General features: G+C 49.8%; 1 protein-coding gene across 25 annotated transcripts in view; it reads left to right on the plus strand.

The window, feature by feature from the left end:
* NFASC (neurofascin) overlaps nucleotides 1–23,565 on the plus strand; it is a 95,940-nt gene that overhangs the window by 45,629 nt on the left and 26,746 nt on the right. For 8 of the 25 annotated variants that reach the window (XM_080367184.1, XM_080367182.1, XM_080367183.1 and 5 more), the window contains 18 exons: nucleotides 1,751–1,801; nucleotides 6,867–6,978; nucleotides 7,636–7,820; nucleotides 8,209–8,340; nucleotides 8,750–8,893; nucleotides 9,287–9,398; nucleotides 9,497–9,663; nucleotides 10,234–10,381; nucleotides 11,020–11,144; nucleotides 12,058–12,093; nucleotides 13,084–13,185; nucleotides 13,296–13,493; nucleotides 14,693–14,763; nucleotides 15,363–15,585; nucleotides 17,601–17,716; nucleotides 19,003–19,207; nucleotides 21,082–21,204; nucleotides 21,832–22,005. In XM_080367184.1, coding sequence (XP_080223310.1) covers nucleotides 1,751–1,801; nucleotides 6,867–6,978; nucleotides 7,636–7,820; nucleotides 8,209–8,340; nucleotides 8,750–8,893; nucleotides 9,287–9,398; nucleotides 9,497–9,663; nucleotides 10,234–10,381; nucleotides 11,020–11,144; nucleotides 12,058–12,093; nucleotides 13,084–13,185; nucleotides 13,296–13,493; nucleotides 14,693–14,763; nucleotides 15,363–15,585; nucleotides 17,601–17,716; nucleotides 19,003–19,207; nucleotides 21,082–21,204; nucleotides 21,832–22,005 — 2,424 coding nt within the window. Of the gene's footprint in view, nucleotides 1–1,750; nucleotides 1,802–6,866; nucleotides 6,979–7,635; nucleotides 7,821–8,208; nucleotides 8,341–8,749; nucleotides 8,894–9,286; nucleotides 9,399–9,496; nucleotides 9,664–10,233; nucleotides 10,382–11,019; nucleotides 11,145–12,057; nucleotides 12,094–13,083; nucleotides 13,186–13,295; nucleotides 13,494–14,692; nucleotides 14,764–15,362; nucleotides 15,586–17,600; nucleotides 17,717–19,002; nucleotides 19,208–21,081; nucleotides 21,205–21,831; nucleotides 22,006–23,565 lie in introns of those variants that run through there. The other 17 variants (XM_080367173.1, XM_080367174.1, XM_080367180.1 and 14 more) reach the window with 9 other exon arrangements.

Here is a 23,565-nt window from a genome sequence, read left to right on the forward strand (position 1 = left end):
AGAAGCAGACAGGGACTGGAGTGTTTTGCACTTTTATTGTAACAGCTTTTCCTCTGTGCAAAGTGTGAGTGGAGAATCAGCAATACAAATATTATAAAGAGGCTCTTTGCTAATGGTGAAGAATGTGTGTAGGTAATTCATTCTGCACATTGTTTGTTCACAGAGCTGGCCAAACAATGCCAAAAAAGGAGTTCACCTGTTAGGGAAGGACTAAATCCTAAATTAGTGTGAGCTGAAGAAATTCTGGCAAACAAAGATCTGTGGTCATTTGAGCCTCCAAAGGCTCCAGCCTGACATCAAGCTCTAGGGAAAAAAATGTGGAAGAAATCCTGGAAGATTTCTGTGCAGACAGAGACAAGCTCCCCCTCCTGCTACACTCAGATCCACCACAGCATTTTGCTCCCAGGCTATATAGAATTGGCTTCCAATTTTACTGGACCTTCTCTTTAAGTCTTCCTTCGAAAACACCTGCTGTATTACCAGATGCAAACGCCACCCCATGAGCCCCCCAGAAGCCCTACTGATTTAAAGAACCGAGGCTCTAATTTCTCATCTGTTATGATATAAAAAAATTCTTTATACCTACAGTGTTCAGAGGAGATGAGCTTGTATTTGTCTCAAGCTGTTCAGTTGTCTCAGCCTTAAGCCATGAGCATTGACTGCCCTTAAAAAATTCATCAGCTGCTGAAAACTCTTGGCGTGGGATTGCCTTGGATGTGAGGAGAGACAAATGCAAAGGCTTGAGGCAGCGATGCGCCCCTGCCTCTCCCTGCAGAGAGTTTCTCTGGGGTATCCAGGTTCAGGTAGTAGCTCTTGGGCATCTCAACCCCCTTGCACAGAGACACGGGGTGTGGCTGATGACTGAAGGCTCAGGGCAACAACTCCCTGGTAGCCAGCAGAGCCTCTCACCTCTCCTGTTGGGCAGATGATGCTGTAACGTGGCTGTGCCGCGTGCTGGTGGAAGCCAGGGTGTTCTCAGACCCCGAATAGGTGTTTCAGGTAACGGTGTGAGCTGGGGAGGGCAGATCCTCCGGTAGCCGCGGGCCAGGAGGGTGCATCCCCTGGCTCCTTGCAGAGTACGGGTGGCAATTAGCTTCCTCCTTCAAATATAGGTGATGGCTGGTGGTGCTTGTCGATAAACAAGAGCAGCATGCTATTGAAGAGGTGCTATTTTGCATGTAATGCAATCTACTTTAATTACCTTGTAATTAAAAGGGATTTTACAGCAGATTATGCTTTCGGAGCCTAATTATTGTTATGATTTTTTTTATTATTATTTGTTCATCTTCACCATGCCTTTCTGCATCATTATGCTGCTGCTTAGCTGTGTCCAGCCCATGCTTTATGCTGGGAAAAAGTAGCTGGAATATGTTTCTTTCATAGTTAAACTGAGAGAAAAATCCATTTTCTTCTCCAATTTGAACCGATTTTTTTTTTCTCCAAAGCTATAAATGCCTTTATACCAAAAAGAAAAACACTTTAAGGAAATGTTTGTGATACAATTGTCATACGTTTAATTGTCTTCCCATCTTGTAGGAGGAAAACAGTCCTCTCTTCCTTTATTCCTCCTTTATTGCTGTGTTGTTTGTCCTGGAAGGCAGCTGTGCTCAGAGCGCTTTTGTTGCCTTGTCCGCATTGCTCTTGTGTTTTGGGAAGTTACTTTGTTTTCTGTTCCCCGCCCCGCCTGTCCCCCCCAGCCCCCGCACGCTTTGTGGCACTCGATATGCTCACCGTCTTTTGTTTATTGCAGAGAAACCCCATAACGAAACGTCTTTACGAAATCACACTGACATGTACAGTGGTGAGTCAACGCTGGCTTCTGGAGACCTTCACGATTTAACCCCCTTCTGCCTAACCTGACTGATCTCCCGTGCTAACCGGGCAGCGAGCCGCCGCGCTGGCAGCACCGGCTGCCCACGCACCCCTCTGTGTGCCCCTCTCCCCCGCCGTGGGTCGTGGTCCCAACTTTGCAAAAACGGGTGGGACAAAGTGAGCCAAAGAGCGACAAAACCCCCTCCACGTTTTCGCGATTTACAAATTGTTGAGTTTTAGGGTAATTAGCACAGAGCCCAGCTGGAGAGGCATTTGGATGAACAGGATCTGGCCCACCTGAAGAAGTCTGCGTGGCCGAGCGAGTTCCAGCTTGCTCCCTCGCTGAAGAGGTGGCTTGTCCTCAGCAAAAAGGCTCATGATTTAAAGATAAGATCCACCATCCCTCCTCTCTCTGTCTTCAGCAAGAGCATCTATTGTAGCTGCAGCTAAAGACAGGCAGTGCCTGGGGGAAAAAAACCCACCACAAAACCCCCAAACCAAACAAAAAAAAAAAACCAAACCAGAACAAGGAGAAAAAGGCACGGGGCGGGGGGGGGGGGGGGGGGGAGAAGAGGAGTATTTGGTTTTCTTGAGAGCTGGGTGCTTTGTTTCTTTGTGGTGAGGTTGTACATGTGTTGGGATGCTTTCACAAGGCTCTTGCCCTTTGTCTGGGCAGGGAGGTTACCTCCGCAGCCTGCGTTTGCTGGGAGAAGCCCATCCCAAACTCATAAATTATGCTTCAGAGACAAAACCGCGCGGCTCCCCGGGGCACCATCGTTGCCCTGAGAATGGATTGGAAGTGTCACGGATATGATGGGATAATGCGGACAGAGCTGGGCAGCAGCAGGGGTTTGTAAGGGAGCGGGGTGATGGGGCTGTTTGTGGGCGATGCCGAGAGCGCAGGCACTGCCAGGGATGCGAACGCCTCGCCAAAGACCACCACGGAGTCCCGTTGCCCCAAGGCCGGGCTCTACCATGGGCAGGATTTGCTTTCTGCCCCTCTTGCTGCTTACGGGGATGGGGCTGTGTGGCAGCGGGGTGGGGGCAGCCCTGGCGATACCCCACGCTGGTCCCTGGTGGTGTGCGGCCACGCAATCCTGCTTGGCTTCCCACCCCGAGCCACAGCTTGCTCTGTGCTTTGCACAACCCAGGGTGCATTTTCTTCTTCCACGGGGACTTTTGGGGACAAGGAGTGGTTTTGCCAGCTGAGAGCAGAAAGAGTTGGCATGTGAGATGAGGAGGATGTGCCAGGCAAGGGCACTGGGTTCAGTGTCCCTGATGAGAGCCCTCTCGTGCCGGCAGGCAGCCTGAGCATCCCTGCCCCGCTGAGGGAACCGGGGTGTTGGCATCCCAGGAGTAGGAGGTTTCTGATGATGCTGGGGCAGGCTCAGCAGAGGAACCAGCCTCCCAGGTAGTGCTGGTGGCAGCAAATGGGCTGGGCATACCCTGAAAATAATTACAGAAATGGCTGTGAAAACGGATTGCCAGCTAAATGAGCTTCAGTGGGAACTGCGTATGCTGTACCATGCCTCAATGAGAGGTGAGCGAGAGGAGATGCTTCTTTGCGCCAGGGACCAAAGAAAAATCCCGTGTGAGCTCTTCTGTAATACAGCTTGCACCTCAGCACTGTAAAGGATGTTTGCATTTCAAAGAGGATGCCTGCACGCTGGCTGGGCACCACTTCTGTGCGTGCAGCCCTCGACGGTTCAGGAGGGAAAGTCACTGTGGTGGCCTTGGGCTTCTTGATCTCCCACTGCATGTCTTTGTTCAAGGAAAAGGGATGGTTAATAGTCATTCGGTTAGGAAAAGGACATTTTATCTGCACAGTCTCATAGATGTCTCCAGATTTCTATTCATAGGTGCACAGGAGAAACTGCCAGCTATTTGCATATATGGGCTATTTGCACTTAACGTGCCCTGGAACGCTTTATGGGTCCAGTGAATTCAAGTCACCCGCTCACGCCCCTGTGCAAATCTGAGCTCCAACCCAGCAACTTCATAATAGTTAGTGAACTGGTGAAAAAAACCTTATCCTCGCCGCTTTTTCTTCTTGCTAACCCCATGTTTCTCGCTGGAATGGTCTGTCTGGCCATACGGGCTGCTGGAACTAGCTGCAGCAAAGTGAGGAGTTGGCTCTTGCAAAGCAAAGTGGAGAGCAGGGAAGAGGGACATCAGTCTCCCAAGTATTGTAGGTGTCTGGGAGACTTGGGGCTCTCAGACCCTCTACCTTGGGGTGCTGGTCCCTACGGTACGGGCTCAGCTCCAGAGCTAGCTTGCAGGGGAGCTTGATGGGACGGGCTGGTGGCGTAGGGCAGAGCAGCAGGATGCGGCGGGTCCCCTTCCCTGCCAGTCTGTGATGGTTGTCCCCAAGCCTATCCCAGGGACATAGGACCTTGTGGGATGCTCGTCTCAACCTGCACTTGAGGGCCAAGCTAATCATGGGGGATGCAACCAAGCCCTTGGCCCCCCACGGCTCGTAGTGGGTGCAGCAATTTCTTTGCTGTAAAGTGGAATTGCCTAGGCAAACTGTCCGCAATTGTGAAGGGGAAGTGATCTAAAAGGATTAATTTAATATTTTATTAGCAGAAGTTTCTCACCTTTTTTTAAAATGGAAATGAAAGTCTGTTTTGTTCTTTTTTTTCTTTTTTTTTCTTTTTTTTTTTTTTTTTTTTTGGCAAATCTGTGGCATGTTTTAAAGCTGGCTAGCTGTGCAGGAGGCGAACAGATGGGATGTGTCTGGATGTGCATATTCCTATTATCGCCTTTCAGTAGAAATGCGAGCTGATGTACGATTTTTGAATGCAGTCAGGTGAGGACTGTGGGGAGGGGGGAAGTCGGCTGCTCCGGGCTGAGAAGTGGCCGTTTCTGGGATACCTTGTTCACAGCTGAATGGGTCCACTTTCACAGAGGTGGGGATAACAGCAGCCATCTATTGGAAGCAGAGTCTATTTTTGAGCCAAAATAAATAGCCATGGGATTTATTTTTCCAGTTCTGTTCCATCCAAACAGATGAGCAAGACGTTGCTATTCCTCTGACAGCTTCCAGCTGTAGCTGCTGCAAGTTCAGAGCTGGAGCAGTACCCCTTCCTGAGAGAATTTCTGGCTGCTCCCTATTATAAACAGTAAAATATTTATTAGTAGTGCTGTACTAAGGCAAAAAGCTTATCAGCGTTGCTGTGTTGTTGTTAGGCTTATTAAACAAGTGGATAGGATACTAATTTATCTCCCTTATTTTTAATTTTCATCATTAATATACGGCTCGTAAAATTTGGCTTGCGCTGCTGCTTATCTCTTCTAGTTGTGCCCCGGGTTCCCGAGCAAACGGGTTCATTGTGGGAGTGAAAGGTACAGCCTGTTCAAACAGGCTGCGGGCTGTTGGCTAAGAAAAGCCAATATTGGTTTATAAAACAATACCCCATTCTCCTAATCGCATGAGAAAACAGAAGTTTAAGAGTCTGGCTGGAGGTATGGGAGCTGTTGATAAATACAGAGAAATACGATAAATTTAAGCCCAGACGCTGGCTCTGCCACCCCCCGCAGAGCCCCCAGCACGGGCTGGATGGTTTTAACTGGGAACGAGATCCACTCCAGAAGCAGGCAAGCAAACAGCAGCGTCTGCCTGCCCGGAGACCTGGCCCTCCAGGATAAAGTCAAGATTTGCCTGCCCTGGTAATTCATTAATCAAATAATTGACTAACTTGCTGATGAGCGCATGTGGACCGGTCACGGTCACCGGCGGGGGTGTGGGGGCGGAGGGCTGCATGTGTGTGGCCGTGCTCCTGCAGATGCGGAGCCGTTTCAAAGGCACGGTGTAACTCCTGAGGTTGGGATTTTTTTCCCCTTGTGAGCCTGGTCCCAGGCTTTCCCTACGGCAGGCTGATGGGAACTCCATGAACAGCCACTGCCCTCTCTCCCCTCCTTCTTCCCAGCCCTTTGCCCCTACCAGAGCTCAGCTGGAGGCTTCCCAAATAGACACCAGCATCCCCAAAAGCCTCGTGGTGCTGGGCACGCCTGGCTGCCTCCCACTCTCCGAGTGAATGGGGTTTTCGGGGCTGCAGGAGAGTCAAGTGTGCACCCCAAGATCCTGCTCCTGCACGGGGGTGGGCTCCCCTTGTGGATATTTGTGGTGACCCTGTGTCCACCCTGGCCATTCTGCCCCCTTTCCTAATCTCATAACCTCTGTCTCTGCTACTGCTGCTTTCAAGCCCATCTCATCCTCTTTTGTCCTCACTGATCTAGATCTAGTTTAATAATTCCACTTATTAGTGGAATTTATTCCATTAATAATTAACTTTTTTCCCCCTACAGAGAGACCTTTGCTGTGTGTATCTGTAGAGAGCTGTCTTGTGTCTTCCCCTGTTTTTTTCCTGTTAAACTTTCCTGTCCAGTCCTGAAATTGGTCATTTTGCTCGTTAAGTTGTTCCTTCCCAAAGGGCACTGTCCTTCCAGGCCCCGCAGCTCCTAGTAAGGGTGGGAAACCTCCTTGGTGCTGCTAGGGCCGAGACAGCGCCGGGATGCTCCATATTTCGGAGATCTCTGTGGCAAAGCGGCTCAGTTGTCTGAGTAAACCTTTCCTGCACCCATTTGTTCCTTTCATCCTTCATTGCATGTTGTGTCCATCAGTATTTCCAAGTCTCACCTGATTTCAGCCCATTTCTTTGTGCTAGAGGCAGGGGTGGGCAGGAAAGGTGCTGCCCGGCTGGAGCTGATGCTGTGGGGACTCTCCTGATGCACCATCCCTGTGGCTGAGCTCCCTCTTCCATCCTCTGCTGCTTCTTTACTTCCCTGCCTGCCAAGCATCCTCTCTCTCCCCCTTTTTTTTTCCACTTTAAAAAATTACCTTGGGCCCTACTCTGCTTTCCAGGTATATTTCTGGGTGTGAGTTCAGCATCCCAGGCTTGGCTGGGAACTTGACAGCTTCCCCCTGAAAACACCGTGTATTTCTGGCCCCTGTATGTGCCCTTCCTGTTGCTGCAGCAAAGGAGAGTTTAAAAATGCTGTTTTGTTTCTTTTTTTTCTTTCTTTTTTTTTTTTTCCTCTCCTGCTGATTTCAGCCCGAGGGATTATGGAAACAACTCCCAGCTTCATGTATCCCTACGGGACCTCAAGCAGTCAGATGGTGCTCAGAGGGGTGGACCTCTTGCTGGAGTGCATTGCATCAGGAGTGTACGTACCGATTCCCGTGCTGCTTCCCGGCGGCTGGCGGAGATGGGGAGAGGGTGGTCCCCAGCGCCAGGGCCTGGGACCAAGATACTCAATCACCAGTGGCAATACCTCTGGCTAGGAAAAGGGATCGTTCCCTTCCTTTTAACTGCTATTAACAATACTCTCATAACCTACTTGAAGCGTAAAAGCATGGAGCAAACAGGAAAGCTGAGTTTTGCAGCACTGCTCAGAGAGCAGGTGTCTGGATATTTGCTGTCCAAGGATGATTTCCCACTGCTTTGTGCTTATAGCTATTGGCAAGTCTCCTGGGTGCTGCTCACCATGCTGTATAAACTGCGGGTGAGGACTTTTGTGGTCCATGTGCTGCAGAAGTGTCCTGGGCTCAGGGTGAGGCTTTGGCAGCGCTGCCTGGTGCTGCCTGCACATGCTGCCAGAGCGGTGCCCTGCATCCCCACGCACAGTGCATGAGGTCGACCCTGCTGCTGATCAGCTGGTGATGCTCAGGGTCCTGGGTTTCAGGGGCTATGGTAGGAAGGAGGGTGGCCCAGCAGTTGGCTCAGTCCCTGGGTGTGAGTAGGTGGTTCCAAGTGTGGGGTTATCATCTTAGAAGTGATTTTCTTGGTTTGCAAAAGCATTTATCTCCTTCCCTCTCCTTAGACCAGCACCAGACATCATGTGGTACAAGAAAGGAGGAGAGCTCCCTGCAGGCAAAACCAAGCTGGAAAACTTTAACAAGGCTCTTCGTATCTCCAACGTCTCCGAGGAAGACTCTGGGGAATATTTCTGCTTGGCATCAAACAAGATGGGCAGCATCCGCCACACGATCTCGGTGAGAGTGAAGGGTACGTCATCTTTACCTTGCCATCTTTTTTTCCCTTCGCAACCAGCAGCTGTGAGGGGATGTGCACGGGAGGGGATGCTCTGCTCTGTTGAAAGGGGCAGCGGGGGCTGTATCCAGCTGTACTTGCTTCTCATCCAAACTGACCTCAAAGCAGTGTGAGATGTGATCTCAGCTGGTGTAACTCAGCGGAGTTACTAACCGATATAAAAGTTGTGGGTTTGTGTGGCCAAAGAAGGGGGGGGGAGAGGGCTCCCCACCCCCATAGCACCCAGGGAAGCCCACTGGAAGGGGTGGTGTTTTCATTTAGCTCAGCAGGGAGCAGTGGGAAGGGGATTTGGGAGGAGGTGGTACCGTGGCGTTTATAACCGGGGTGTTGGTGTGTTTTAAAGCTGCTCCATACTGGCTGGACGAACCCCAGAACCTCATCCTGGCCCCTGGCGAGGACGGCAGGCTGGTGTGCCGAGCCAACGGGAACCCCAAGCCTGCAATCCAGTGGCTGGTGAACGGCGAACCCATAGAAGGTGAGCAAGGGAGAGTATGTGCCTCCTTTACAACCAAACCCTGCCGAGGAGCTGGGGGCTGCCCATGAGAGCCGGAGCTGCTGTCGGGATGCCAGGCACCTCGCCGAGCAGTGTGCGTGGGCTCCAGCACCACAGCACTCACACCACCTGCTCGGCTGAGATGAGGCCAGTTGAACCTTTGTAGGTTCTTTGTAGGCTGGGGAGGTCACATAGTCTAGTTTTATCTGGGTGGAGATGGAAAGACGTGGAATGATATTTCTTGTCTTGTGAATTTTAAGTTAAAATTTAGGCTGGGGAGGTCACATAGTCTAGTTTTATCTGGGCGGAGATGGAAAGATGCGGAATGATATTTCTTGTCTCGTGAATTTGAAGTTAAAATGGAATTTGAAGAGTGCTCTCTGTTTTGAAGCTTCTCCCCCCAATCCAAGCCGAGAGGTGGCTGGAGACACTATTGTATTCCGAGACACCCAGATTGGCAGCAGTGCCGTGTACCAATGCAACGCGTCCAACGAGCACGGCTACCTTCTCGCCAACGCCTTTGTCAGTGTCCTGGGTAAGTACTTTGGGATGAGGAACACCCTATACTCAAGTTTTCCCTGCAGAAGTTCTCTCTTTGCTTGCCTTTGTTGGGAGCTACTCTGAGGCTCGTGCTTGAGGGTACGTGACCTCTGCAACTGGGCTTTGGAGCAGAAGTCCATTGCCATGGACTTGCAAAGCCGGGGGAGGCTAAGCATAGTTGATGCTATGTAGGCTGATCCATGTAGCGACGCTAGAAAGGGAAGGAGAGACAAGAGGGAGCAGAGAAGCTCTACTGAATCTTGCTGGTGCCAACAGGGAAGGGTGAACAAAGGAAAAGGGAGGGTGGATGAAGAGACTGGGAAGAGTGGTGGAAACTGGACGCTGGTTTCTTTTCTTTCTCCGTGGCTGTGATTTTTGCCCTTTGCAGATGTGCCTCCTCGGATCCTGGCCCCTCGCAATCAGCTCATAAGGGTGATTCAAAACAACAGGACCCGACTCGACTGCCCCTTCTTTGGGTCACCGATCCCCACCTTGCGATGGTAAGAGCTGCGGCACATCCCCTGCCAGCCCGCAGGGGTGGGAAGGGGAGGTTTCCTGCTCTTTCTTCCCTTACAATAGCACTTTGTGGTGTTGTGAGGTTTAAGAACGGCCAGGGGAACACGCTGGATGGAGGAAACTACAAGGCGCACGAGAACGGGAGCTTGGAGATGAACATGGCTCGGAAGGAGGACCAGGGCATCTACACGTGCGTCGCTACCAACATCCTGGGTAAAGCAGAGGCCCAGGTTCGCCTTGAGGTCAAAGGTAGGGCATGAAGGGTTCCAGGTCAGAACAGTCTCTTGGATCTTCTGAAACTTGCAGCAGAAATAATAATTTAGGTTAAGGGAGGGTTGGCTGTGCACTCCTGCAGTCTGTCAGCTGGACAGGCACTAAGTAATTTGGAGCTGGAATCCAGAAAATGGTCGAGATTCCCTTTTAATGTTGGGGAAAAACCAAGGCTGTGGATGTACTGATGCTGCCGAAGGGCTTGGTGTGGATACTGAGCTGTGACACGCCGTAAGCAATGCAAAAAGAAATACAAAATGTTGCTCAGGGTTAACTGATGGCAACAAAACATTTTCTGAATCAAATTTCCACCGGGGCTTTCCCTCTTCAGAAAAACTGACTGCTGACTCAGAAAGCTGCGTGGTTTTTAGAGAGTCAGCATAAATTAATGGCTTGTTAAATTAATTTATTTGCAAGCATTTGTATCGCAAGCTGGCCAAGCACTTGATGTGGATGCATGTCCCTTCTACCTAACACCGCTCTTCCTCGCGTTCCTGAGCTGAGACTCAGAAGTTTGGTGCCTCACGCTTTGTTTCTGACTCGGTGCAGATCCAACCAGGATCGTGAGAGGACCAGAAGACCAAGTGGTGAAGAGGGGCTCCATGCCTCGCCTCCACTGCCGTATAAAGCACGACCCTACGCTGAAACTCACGGTCACCTGGCTGAAAGATGATGCACCCCTCTACATCGGGAACAGGTCTGTGGTTAACAGTTCCATGGCTCTTCTCTCCCAGGATTGCTGGAATTCTTACAGAACATTTCAGGAGGCAGGAGGGATAAGACAGATAAACATGGAGTTCCCATCTAGGCAACAGTTGCTGTACTTGATGCTTTTCATGTTACTAACTCCTTCCAACAGACACCACCTAGCAATTAAAATTGACTGATGGGTAAATCAAGACTCTGACTGGAGGTTTTATTTACAGGTATTTTAGGGCATCTTGATAAAATGGGTCGGTTATTAACAAGCTACTTTGAAATTAATGTTTCTCTGCTGTGAGTGGTATGGTTGTAATTTCCTTTCCCCAGCCAACCCCCTTCTCATGAAGTGAGATCTGATCGCAGGACAAGAGCCAGGCAGAGGTCAGGCTGTTTTCCTAAAAGAGTGATTATTCCACATAGATACCACAGTACATTTGCCGATTCCTTCGGAAATGAGGTTTCCCAGAATAGCTCAACACATCCTTCCTTAGCTGATAAAATCTCCAGACCAGGGACATATTCCTGTTGTGTTTGGGCTTTTCTATGTATTTTATCAGAGAACACTTAGACCTCAACCCTGCTGCCTCATGTGCTTAGGCACAGTGGTGTGATTATCATTTTTCTCCCTTTAAGGATGAAGAAAGAAGATGATGGTCTGACAATCTATGGCGTGGCTGAAAAGGACCAAGGGGATTACACCTGCGTAGCTAGCACAGAGCTGGACAAGGACTCAGCTAAGGCGTACCTCACCGTACTGGGTAAGGCTGTACTGACACAGAGCTGAATGCTTTATTTTTAATACAAGAGACTGACTTCAAGGTCAGACTGAAAGGGGGATCTGTGATCACAGGTTTGTCCTCTGAAGCAGAGATGCTCAGGGAAACGCTGGCAGAGCATTTGTTCCGTTGCTGCAGGACTCGGCAAGGACGTGCTGCCTAGTCTCGGGCTCAGACAATGGCATTGAATTTCAGTTGAAGAAAACTTGCATTTGAGAAGAAGAAAAAAAAAAAAAAAAAAAAAGAAATAGTTATTACATACAGCTAAAAATATCCAAATGTGAACGTTGAAGCTCTGTGAGAACAGTCCTAAATCTGCAAGTGAATTTAATTGAATGTCAGGGTGCTGAGCAACACTGGAAACCCAGGGGTGAGCAAACCACCCTAGCCTGGCAGGTCCCCTTTTCAGTGGAGGGAGTGCCAAACCTAAGCCCACTCCCCCCACCCATTTAAGTACACTGCGAGATCTACTCACAAAGCACCGATTTATCCGTCCCTGCTCTTGGCCACCCCAGATCCTGCTCCACAGGAGCACCCCAACCTGCCAGCACCGCTGGCACAGACCCACAGTGCCCAACAAAAGTCAGAGCGCAATATGGATCCCGTATCCCTAATAATTTGATTTATTTCCCTTCCTTTTCCCCTAATAGCTAATTAACTCTCTAGCAGGCTGATGTTTCCCCTTTGCTGTGTACTACAAGTATGAATAAAGGTGTGCAGAGCATGCCTGGAGGTCTCGGGGGGAAGGATGTAGCTACTCTGGTCCCCAGGCAGGATCGGATCCTTCTGAAATCTGTAACTGTGTGTGTAATTTTGTATTTGCCAGGTGCTCCTCTGGCCACCAAGCTTAATGACTAAACTAACACCGTTAACAAACCAATGTCTTACCTTGCAGCTATCCCTGCTAACCGTTTGAGAGACTTACCAAAAGGTAATCATCACTAATTCATTGGGTTGATTTTATTTTGTACATTTCTTTTGTTTTGCCTTGCCGATAACGCCAACAGAAAAATCTAGGTGTAGCGGCTGAGAAAGCTGGGAGCTGATGCTTCCAAGTCCTCTCCAAGTTGCCCTTGAAAACCCATCCAGATGGCCGCGGGTAGGAAGGTCCTGGGCCACCTCATTGTGTGTCCCACAGTGCCAATTCCCGAGTGCAAGAATCACTTTGCCCATACCTGGAAATGGTGAGCCCTGATGGGAGACAAAAAAAATAATAATAAAATCATATTGAATCCCTTGACCTTTACCTGGACAGAAGTTGGGACTGTTCCGCTTATTGCATGAGCTGATTTTTGTGTGACCATGTGGGTTGCAACCAGGTGGAAAAAGCAGAATTGTGCCTAGAGCATTTCTAACAAGTAGGTATTTTCATTGAGGTTTTGTGTCCTTTCTATTTGTTTGCGTTTATTTTTTGGGGCAGCTGCATGTAGTTTGTTGTAAGATCACCTATCCCCCTGCTAAGCCACAATATTGTGGCTTTTTTCTCTTTTTTTGGTAAATTGGTTGGAAACAGGAGTGCTGAGGTACTAACAGACCGGCTCCTGTTCTTACCTCTGCTGTCAAGAGTGGTCCCAAAGAATGTTTATCAATATGGTGATAGGTGCTTTATATATATAAAAAAATATATATATGTATGTGTGTAAAATATATATTCCACTTTCCACCACCAAGTAACAACAGTGGTAGAGGGAGCACGTAGGGCTTCAACGCCAGGCACAATTAGTACATGAGCACATACGTATTTTAAAAATTGCACTGGTCACCGAGCTGCAGGACGTGAATCGTGCTGGAGAGCACAGGTCCTCTCACCGGTCTGGGCTAAGGTGGCCAGGGTTTCCCCTCCTGGGAGAAGCGATGGGAAGTGGGATTCCCAGCTCCTGGGACAATCCCAGCCTGATGTGTCTTGTTACTCGGCCAACAGAACGACCCGACCGGCCCCGTGACTTGGAGCTGACAGACCTGGCCGAGAGGAGCGTGCGGCTGACCTGGATTCCCGGCGACGACAATAACAGCCCCATCACAGGTCTGCCACCAGCCCCTCGGCCCCGTATCCCTCCCGCTGTCTTCTGCACGGTGGAGGGAAAATTCCCTGTGAGCTGACCCTTAACTCCACCTCTCCATCCTCTCCCCCAGACTACATCGTCCAGTTTGAAGAGGACCGGTTCCAACCCGGCATGTGGCACAACCACTCCAGATACCCTGGGAGCGTCAACTCAGCTGTCCTGAGCCTCTCTCCTTACGTCAATTACCAGTTTCGGGTGATTGCGGTGAACGACGTGGGCAGCAGCCTGCCCAGCATGCCCTCTGAGCGATACCAGACCAACGGGGCACGTAAGTATCGTCCTCCCAGTCCTTCCTGCCATAGTGACTTGACGTTGGTCTTCACATCTGGCCACCACCCTCCGTGTAGGCTCTCCCCTCGTGGGGTGTGATTATAGCCCCCTGCAAAAGCAACAGATTTACACAGGTGAGGGAACGAGCGAGCTGGTCCACGCAGTCGTGTGCTGGGTGTAATTTTATATATCGCATCCTCAAGCCCGCAACTGATACCCTGCAGAGCAGCCAAACTCAAACGGAAAGATTTATGCAAAGGTCGCTCCAGCAGAATCTGCTGAAGGAAAGCCTGGGTTCACCTTACCGAGAAGCTTTCTTTAGAAAGTCTTTCATCCTTTCTGAGCACAGGAAGCTCAGAAGGCTCTTAGAAAATTAGACTCAAGTATAAACTGGCCACAAGCAAAAGGCATTTTGTTCCAAAATTGCTAATTCGTTGCCCATTGCTAGAGCTGGCCAGGAGCCCAGGTTGATGCTATGAGGGTGCAAGGCACTGGCACAGGGTGCCCAGAGCAGCTGTGGGTGCCCCATCCCTGGAAGGGTTCAAGGTCAGGTTGGACGGGGCTGGGAGCAACCTGGGCTGGTGGCAGGTGTCCCTGCCTGTGGCAGGGGGTGGCACTGGGTGGTCTGTAAGGTCCCTTCCAACCCAAACCATGTGCTCCAGTCCACAACCCCAAGACTCAGGTCTCGGTTTGTGTGCCCAGTGCTATGTACCTTGCAGAATATTTAGGAATATTCCTATGAGGAATTCACAGGAACTCAGTGGTTTTGCTGCATTTCTTAATTTAACCATTGCAGAGACACTTGTGCAGTATCTGCTGGCATCTAGTGTTGGCTTTTGACATCACTCTGCTTCTTTCAGACTGTCACTCTTGCTCCTGAGGTTGCTTCACAATGGCTGTCTTTCAAAGATTTAGGACATTTTGAGAGTGGGGAAAAAAAAAAAAAAAAAAAAAAAAGGGAAGAAAAAGAAGCTCCTAAATAAATGGCCTGGTTTTCAAGAGTGCTCAGAGTCTCATGTTCCATTAACCTGAATGGGAACTTCTGGAAAAATCAGGCCATTAACTTCTGACTTGGAAGTACTTTTGGCTTGGCACAGTAAAGGGTTTTTAACCACTCAAACGGTCATTTTAACATTAAAACCTGCTTTTTTTTTTTTTTTTCCTTTTTTTTTTTTTTTCCCCAAATGTGAATTTCAGGTCCTGAAATTAACCCAACAGGAGTTCAAGGTGCAGGGACCCAAAAAAACAACATGGAGATAACCTGGACGGTGAGTTCTTTGGTGCTTGACAGCCACTCAGCATCTTACTGTTACGGTCACAGATGCTAAGATACAGAGAACACAGCATCTCCACATCATACCACATCAGAACATCAGAACTTTAATGATCATAAATAAAAAGCAGAAGATGCACCTATTTACAAGAGAGGACGTTGTTAGTGCCTAGAAGAAGGTTTGTGATAAAAACAATGATTTGCCCCTATTTAAGCACAAGGAAAGATGCTGGATGGCAGATACAGGTTAGGGAGGATGCTGAGCATATAGGGCTTACGGACCAGCCCTTGCTTTTCTCCGTGCACCAGCAGGTGTCATCCACAAATAAGCCAGCATCGCTATGGAGGGTAGGAATTACAGTGGGAGTACAGACTGGAATATAAGGATAGGGTTCTTGGTCCTGCCTTGGTGCTGGAGGGCAAGGACTGTGTAGGTCTCCCTTTGGGAACAAAAGTACTGACCTCCTTTGGGATTCGCTGATGGAGCGTGAAACAAGAACCAGCTGCTGAACAGAACTTTTTGGAGCTCCACGGCAGAGAAATACAGTTGCTTTTTCTCCTTCTCACTTTCTTTTTCTGTTTTGGTCTATCAAGCCTCTGAATGCAACTCAAGCTTATGGGCCCAACCTCAGGTACATCGTGAGATGGAGGCGAAGGGACCCCCGAGGGAGCTGGTACAACGAGACAGTGAAGACAGCAAGGCACGTCGTCTGGAACACCCCCATCTATGTACCCTACGAGATCAAAGTGCAGGCGGAGAATGACTTTGGCAGAGCACCGGAGCCTGACACCGTCATCGGCTACTCAGGGGAAGATTGTGAGTACTTTCTCAGCCGGAGATCGTAAGTGTTTCGGGGCTGGATCCCACCTGAGGTCAGTGGGTTGGCACCTGTGCCCGGGACGTGCTCACAGCTCTGCTTGATTTGGCACAAAAATCCAGTTCCAAGTGTTGGAAGAAAGAGGTTTGGCCGTTAGATTCTGCTGGGGGCTCTGCCTGCATGACCCCAAGTCACTGAGCCTCTCCCTTGCTCTCTGTAACACTCTGATAACACTTCTGAGGGTGGAAGACAGTAAGATTTCACTTCAGATGAACTCTGACTGTATTCCAAGAAACCAGATGAATTTTTTTTGCCTCTGATATCTGTAGAGAGCTGAGTTCATCTCAGAGGAGAGGTGCTATGAGTGGCCTTGGTTCATCCGGGACTGGATTCTTGTGCCTCCCTGACAAAGCCCCAGCTCAGGCTCCTATTTGCAACACACCATTGGCTCAGCTTTTCTTTCTTTAAAACTTCCCACCTGGTCACCCAGAACAGCAGCCACCTCGTTTAACCCTTTCACCTTCTTTCTGGGCTACTGGGATCACTGTCTGCGCCTGTAGCATCCGACACTCTCAATGGCGCTTATCCTTACCCAGTTAGGATCATGCGGTTTGCTGCCAGCAGCTTTGTTTTGAAAGAAATAGGTGTCAGTTCCTCGAATTGCAGCAGGAGTGGGGGGCCCTGGCTGTGTGACTTTAGAAGTACCAAGAAGGAAGGCAGATAAGCCAGCTAACCATCCGTGTCTCCAGGCTGGAAGTCAAAGGGGCACAAAAATGGGGCACAGTAATTACGAGCAAATCGGCGATCTTGTGCTGAGGGAGCACGCGTGACGCCTTCTCTTCTGGGCATCTTCTCCCAGCGGAGACAGGGCAACGGGAAGGAAAATGGGCAGGAATGGGGGGAGTCAGGGTAAGAGCTGAGCCCCGGGAGCAGAGCTGGACCTAGCTGAGAGGCTGTCACCAAAAAAGCTCCACAAGCACCCGGCTGCGCTGTCGTCTCCGCGCTACCAGGGTCTTCTTTCCCACTTTCAGTTGGAAAAGTGTGTAATAATTTTGAGGTTTGGGAGGATGTGAATAAGCCTGCACATGCGCTTTATATGGAGGTAAACCAGGGAGCTCAAAGTTGCCGCATCACATCCCAGACACAAATGTGGTCCTGCCTGTATCCCGAGGCTGGGACAAGTCAAAAAACCAACTAAACAAAAACAAAACAAAAAAAAAAGTAGCCCCTGAACTGCTTCACAAATAACTGCAGATTTCTACATATGAGCAGGTGAGCTGCAAAGAGGAGGTAATAAACCCAGCCGACCTACAGCAGGTTCTGACCAAATTCAAATGAACAGAGGTGGAAATAACAGGTAGTTTTGTAACCCCTGGGTCTAACGGTGGCCAGCTGGGCACAGTGGGAGGGGGCTGGATTTGCCAGGACCCTTCACTCGGAGAGGGAGAGCCCTGCCTGGCGTGTAGGAAGGAAGCCCTGCTATAAACTGGAGCACGACCATTCTTGTGATGGCTGGCTGATGAAACGTTTTTTGTTTGGGGGTTTTTGTCCTTTGTTTTCCTTCCCCCCTTCCTGTGGAAGCAGTGACAATAGTCAACTTTTCAAGCATGCACATGTCGGGGAGAAAGCACGGGGGCAGAGGTAGGTGCTGGTGCTGCTGTTCTGGGTATTCACACGCTTAGGGGGTTTGCTCACCCCAGGTGGGGGCAAAAAGCTGGGAACTGGCCCGTTGCTGCTGTTCTATTTTATCCGGTTTGGAAATCCTCAGGAACTGAACTTAAGGAGGGAGAAAAGGAGGTGATCATACCTATGAAACGCTGCCAGCAGACAGGGCAGCCAGAAGATGCCAGAGCTGGGGCATGGAGCTGCTGCTTGCCCCGTCTGCAGCAGCCTGGCCATGCTGCGATGGGAAAACCATGGCAAGGGGGGCAGAGGGGTGTCCGTCCGTCTGTCTGACCCTCCAGGGTACTGCTGGGTGCCTAACGTACACTCTGCTTTATCCCTGAACGCTCAGATCCCAAGGCTGCGCCCACAGATGTTAGGATAAGAGTTTTAAACAGCACTGCCATTGCTCTGACCTGGACCCGAGTGCACCTGGACACCATCCAGGGACAGCTCAAGGAGTACAGAGTGAGCAAACCCAAATCTCTTCGGCACTGACTATTAATACAGCTAACCTTCTCACAAGGCGGGGTGGCCCCGGTGACGGAGCCGCCTGCGACGGGGATGACAGAAAACTCTCCTCCTGCCGTCCCAAGTGGATATGGCTGGATGGGGACACGGAGGCTGAGCTCTCCTCTGGAGCAGCACCAGAAACAAAGGGGCTTGGTTTGCTCTTTGTGGTGCCTGGACGGGGCTGGGGACATCTCCTGTTGCTCCCCCAGAGCTCAGTGCTGGGCTGGGGTGCTCAAAAAGCAAGCGGGGCTGCCCTTGTGCACCCAGAGAGGGACTTGGGGGTCCTACCCATGCAGCAAGGTGTCTTCTAGCTCTAGAGCTCCCCAGAACCATGGGCTGGCTGGTTCAGGGGGGGATCAACCTCAGACAAGTACAGACAGGCTGGTTTTTGTGTCATCCCCAAAGTACCCACATCATCTTTTAATGAACACCAACCTCTGCAAAGCCTAAACCCAGCGGTTCGTACTAACTGGCAACTAAAGACAGCATGATGGATCCTGTTGTGTTTTGGTTTGTTGGTTTTTTTTCTTTTTTTTCTTTTAACATTGGATATTTACGGCTAAGGTAGAATAATATAGCGTTTATTACGAAGGACAGACCCTATTCACAACAAGCAAAAGTCTGCAGAGAGCACCTTCTATCAGAGTTTAAAACATTACCAAAAGCACGTGTCCTGCAAACAGTTCCAGCATTTCAAATCAAATAATCTGCTGGGCATAAAGCAAGCTCCCTAGGTCCGGCTTTCATTTGTGCTGCCTCTGCTCTGGCATTCTGGTTTATTTTCTGAATGGATCTTCTTTCTGCATGAAATAAGATTTACAGTCGGGGCTTCGAATGGGAGACTTTCCAAGTTCAGGCTTTCCTTTGTGTCTGGATGCATATTCCCTTGCACACCGCTACGGTGCTACTCTGGGTGGAAAGTCACTCGCTGCCTAGCACCTGGGAACCAGAAACAGCTCTTTGTAGTCTGAGCTTAGTGGTTTTGCTCTGTGACCTTTGGTAAGCACTTAACCCTCTGCTCAGCCTCTTCCTCCAGTAACACCACTGATCTGCCTGGCTGGGGGGGGGGGGGGGGGGGGGGGGAGGGATGTGGAGCTTCATTAATTACTCTAAAACACTTCTGCAGCCCAGAGCTGCTCTTTGGAAAGGCAACGTTTTGCTATGCTTTGTTAATGAAAAAAACAAACAAACAATTGCACTTAAATGGGAAAAGCTTCACTTGCCATGCATGTTTCTTGAAGGCCTATTTCTGGAGAGACAGTAGTTTGCTGAAGAACCTGTGGGTCTCCAAAAAACGGCAATATGTGAGTTTTCCTGGAGACCGAAACCGGGGCATAGTGTCCCGGCTGTTTCCTTACAGCAACTACAAGCTTGAGATGGTTGTAACCAACGGGAGAGGAGATGGGCCACGCAGTGAAACTAAGGAGTTCCCCACACCCGAAGGAGGTACGTTCCCCAGGGGGGGGGTTGTGCAAGGCACCCATCCCTCGGGTGCGTGCTGGGAGAGGCCTGGGGGGCTCAGCAGCGATGCTGCTGGGGAGATGCGAGGGATAATTTTTAGCTGAGCCTGGGCAGCATCACTGTCACACGGCACTGCTGCACGCCTTCGTCACCGTAGGGCAGGTGACATCTCTGCAGCTACACCTAAGAGCTACCTACTGGCACTGTCTCCTCGATCTAAAAATCCCACTCAGGTTACTTTGAACGCATCAGCAAGTATTTCTTAGGCTGAACAAGAGAAATGTTTGCAAAACCTCTTCAGAGGCACAGCACCGTGCCCTTGATCTGCTGCCTGACCTGCAAATGTCACCGCGCCTCCCGGTGCTGCGGGTCGGTGAAACAGGAGTGCACATATTCATCTCGCTCAGTAAAAGGCAGTAAAATCTTTCCAAGACCCAAGTACTTTTGTTCCAAAAGGATGTCACTAATACCCCTGTCAGGCTTTTAAGGCAAGAGCACTTCATTCTTTTGTTTTAAAGAGCTTGTGTCAAGGATGAACTTGAGATTTTAATTGTCTTGCTGTCACAGGAGCTATTTATAGACCCACCAATAACTTTTTGTTGGAGCTGCACTTTCAGCTGGCAATGAATCTTCCTACAGCACAGATGTTTTCGGCACAGTATGTTATAAAAATGCAAGAGGAGAAAACAGGAGAGGCTAAAGCAAATCCTGTCTCAACACAAAACACTACGGGGTCCTCCTCTTCCTCTTCACCCTAGTCCGGCTGCACAAGCACAGCATCTTTCGGTCCTGTCTCTTTCTTCATCCGCTTGGATGCTGCCACCATTTTCTAAGGATTTTCAATTGATCAGCCATAATTAAGCTTGTTTACTGGAACAAGGTCTTTTCTTTCTAGAGTGTTTTGCAGTCAGGTGCATTTTTGATTGAGCTGCTTACCTGCGTGCTAGGGGCACGGAGCATTTGGGGTGGCTAAACTCACACACGGGTGGCACCGATTGAAACAATTACAGTGGATTATACTCTTGTCATAAGGAAACTTGGTTGTTGGGGTGGGTTTTTTTTCCTATAGCACTATTTTGTTGGCTATATATTGATATTTAGGAGATTGAATGATATTCTGCAAAACTTCTGTTAGAAAAAATTATAAAAATCACTAATCTCTCAGATCTGAGAGCCAAGCTCTTCCCCCAGTTTAGACATGCAATTCTGAGTAAAGCAGGAGAATAATTTAATTCAGGACTGTATAATGACTTCCTTCCTTTACTAGCTTCGAATAAGCAGTCATAAAAGCAGCCATTCCTCAGGGTAAGGACCACTGTGCACGTGCACCAGCTCCCCGTTACAGATCTCTAGGCATTAATAACACAAAGATGCTTTGCCATGGGAGGAGCTGCTATACTATTTTTCACCATTCCAACAGACAAACAGATGAGATGTAAATGTTGGGCTGGGTGGGGGCTGTAAACAAGACCAGCAGAGTACGTGTACAACAGGCAGAAATGGGACTTGAGCTGTGTCGCAGCTCCGCTTCACGGCTGTAGCATCTTCCGCGGGTGCGGTACCCAGCGAGCGCAGCGCAGCACGCTGCTGCCGGGGCTGGGGTTGCATGCAGAGCTGCTCTGGTTTCTGCTCCCTGCGCTCACGCTGCTGAAAACCTGGGCTGGCAGATGATTTCTGGCACAGATTCTTGTTCAGTCGGTTTCTGACTTTTAGTGTGTGTGTTACCTGTGTGTGTGTCTGTATTTATAAGTGTCTGGAGTGTATCAGCCAGTCTGCGATGTATACAGTATTGTAAGGTATGTTATCTTGTATGTTTTTTCTTCTTTCCTTCTCCTTCCTGGTCCCATCCTCCTCCCAAGTGCCCAGCTCCCCCAGGTATTTAAGAATCCGACAGCCAAATCTGGAAGTCATCAATCTGGAGTGGGATCACCCAGAACATCCCAATGGAGTCCTCACAGGATACAACCTTAGATATCAAGCCTGTACGTTCCACATGTTATCTTCTTAGTGATAATAATTAAGTCACAAAATATTTTCCTCACTGCTAGCTACCTCCTCACCTAGCCCAGAAAGTTCTCCGTAAGGAAGTGGAGATTTTGGATTCTGTGAGTTGTGTGATGGCAAGGTGAGACAGGCTGGTGTGGGAGAGGAGCTGTGGAGCGGGGAGCGTGGCGGGTGCTCAGCAGTTCTCCACACTCCACCACTGCAGGGAAACAAGTTTGAGCTCTGATTTAGCAAGACCTGTAAGCTCAGTCCGAGTAGTTTCTGTGCTCACTCAAACACAAGCTCCCAGCTGTCAAAGAGGTGCTGCCCGGAGTGCAGCACGCTCCGTAGAGCCCAGCATGGTGCCTGGGGCGGCACAAGACCCCGGCACTCTGCTGTGCCTTCCCCCGACCGCCTGTACAACCCTGAACGTCCCCACTAGCAAGTCCCCTCACCACTAAGTCACCAACCGCCCTCGATGAAGTGTATTGAACAGCAGCTATAGCTCTAAGCACATAGCCCCACACCGACAGCAGGTTGGTCCTGGGGGCAAGGTGCTGAGGCAGATAGCGCAGCATCTTGCTGAAACCAGGCTGAAGCCACCACGACCTGCCTTTCCTCCCCAGTTAACGGATCCAAAACGGGCCGAACCCTGGTAGAGAACTTCTCTCCCAATCAGACAAGGTTCACACTGCAGAGGACAGACCCCATCTCGCGCTATCGCTTCTTCCTGCGCGCACGGACCCAGGTGGGAGAAGGAGAGACCCTGGTGGAGGAGTCACCAGCCTTGCTGAACGAAGGTATGTGAGCAGCAACAGCTTCTGGCTTTGCTGAGGGGTTAGGGGGGGTGACCGTACACGTATGAGCCAAAAAGCGCAGGTCAGAGACTCAGGTGGGCAACAGAGCCACTGGTGCAAGACAGTAACTGGTGCACAGCTAGATAGACTGGCCAGGACCCAATACTGCAGCAGAAATGCTGCATGCAGAGGGGACAGGGGGGACTGTCCTGTGCTCCAGGGGACCATCATGCTGCCCCCCAAGCCACTGGTCTTCCTCACGTGCCCTGGAGCAGGAGGGCACCTTGCTCTCCTCTGGCTCTGCCCCTCTGCACTCTCCGCAGCTGATTCGGGGCAGAGACGGGTGACTCTGACGTGGCTCGAAGGGGATGCTGCAGCTGCATCCTCCAGGCAGCGAACCCCAGACAGGGGCTACGGTGCCACCTCCCTGTCACCCCACAACCAGCAGCTGACCTGACCCCTCCCCAGCAAAGCCCCACCTCCCGGATTCATAATCGGATAAAATGCCCACTGTGAGACATTCATCAAACTAAGTGAAAGTTCAGGAGCCCTGAGGGAACTCGGGGAGACAAAAGCTGGCTCTTTCCTTTCTTTAGCAATTGCTAAAAGACCTATGATTTGGTTAGCGCTCTGATTTAATGGAGTTTTTTGTCTCCTTTCCCCCATCTCCCCCTCCCCAACTAATGGCTCTAAGTAGCAAAAGCAATTCCTGCTGATGACCCATTGGAAATGAAATGCTTCTTGACACCTCTTAGGTGGGCTCCAGCATTGCTAATTTACGTGACAGGATGGGAGATGGGGCTGCATATGCTAGGAGAAAAAAAAACAAAACCACTAAGTTACACCCTGGCATACGTGAGAGGGGGCACGTCATTGCTTTAAAAAGGAGCTTTGCCGAACCAACTGTTAGAGCACAGGGAGCGGATTGAAGTTGTCGGTGCTGATAGTCAATAGTTGAGTTGTTTCATGTAAAAAAAAAACCAAACATTTGCTTTACTGGGTTTGTTTCTATACACTGGTAACAGCGCCTGTTAGCAGAGCCCAGCCAAATAACAGCCGTAACCCACCGCTGTTGTATATTGCTTAACCGCTTTGTATCAGGAGATAGCAGGTACAGCGTGTGCCGGCGTGACAAGGTAAGGTCCCCTGTCCGCAGGGTCGGGGACACGGATGGATGGTGGCACCCAGTGCTCCCCACCTGCCCTGGCCGAAGGGACGAGCTGCTGCCGCTTAGCAAAGAAAAATCAGGGGGGGGAAAAAAAAAAAAAGAAGCAGCAAGAAAAAATTAGTATACGGTCTGAAGTGATAGAAATAAGGCAAAGTTTGACGTAAAAACTTGAGACAACAGGACACAGGCGAGTCCTGCTAATGACAGGTGTGTGAGCACGATGTGCGACATTAAATGCTATGAAGGTACCTGCTGTAAGGCTACACGAAAGATGAGTTTGGAATTAAAAAAAAAAAAAAGGAAAAAAAGGCAGATTAAGAGAATTAAACCCATTAATACATTCAGAGGTTGTTTTCTGCTTGCCAGACTCACTTGCCTGAGAAGTTTAAATAAAA

This window comes from Falco punctatus (assembly GCF_963210335.1).
Source record: "Falco punctatus genome assembly, chromosome: 17".
Classification (NCBI taxonomy): domain Eukaryota; kingdom Metazoa; phylum Chordata; class Aves; order Falconiformes; family Falconidae; genus Falco; species Falco punctatus.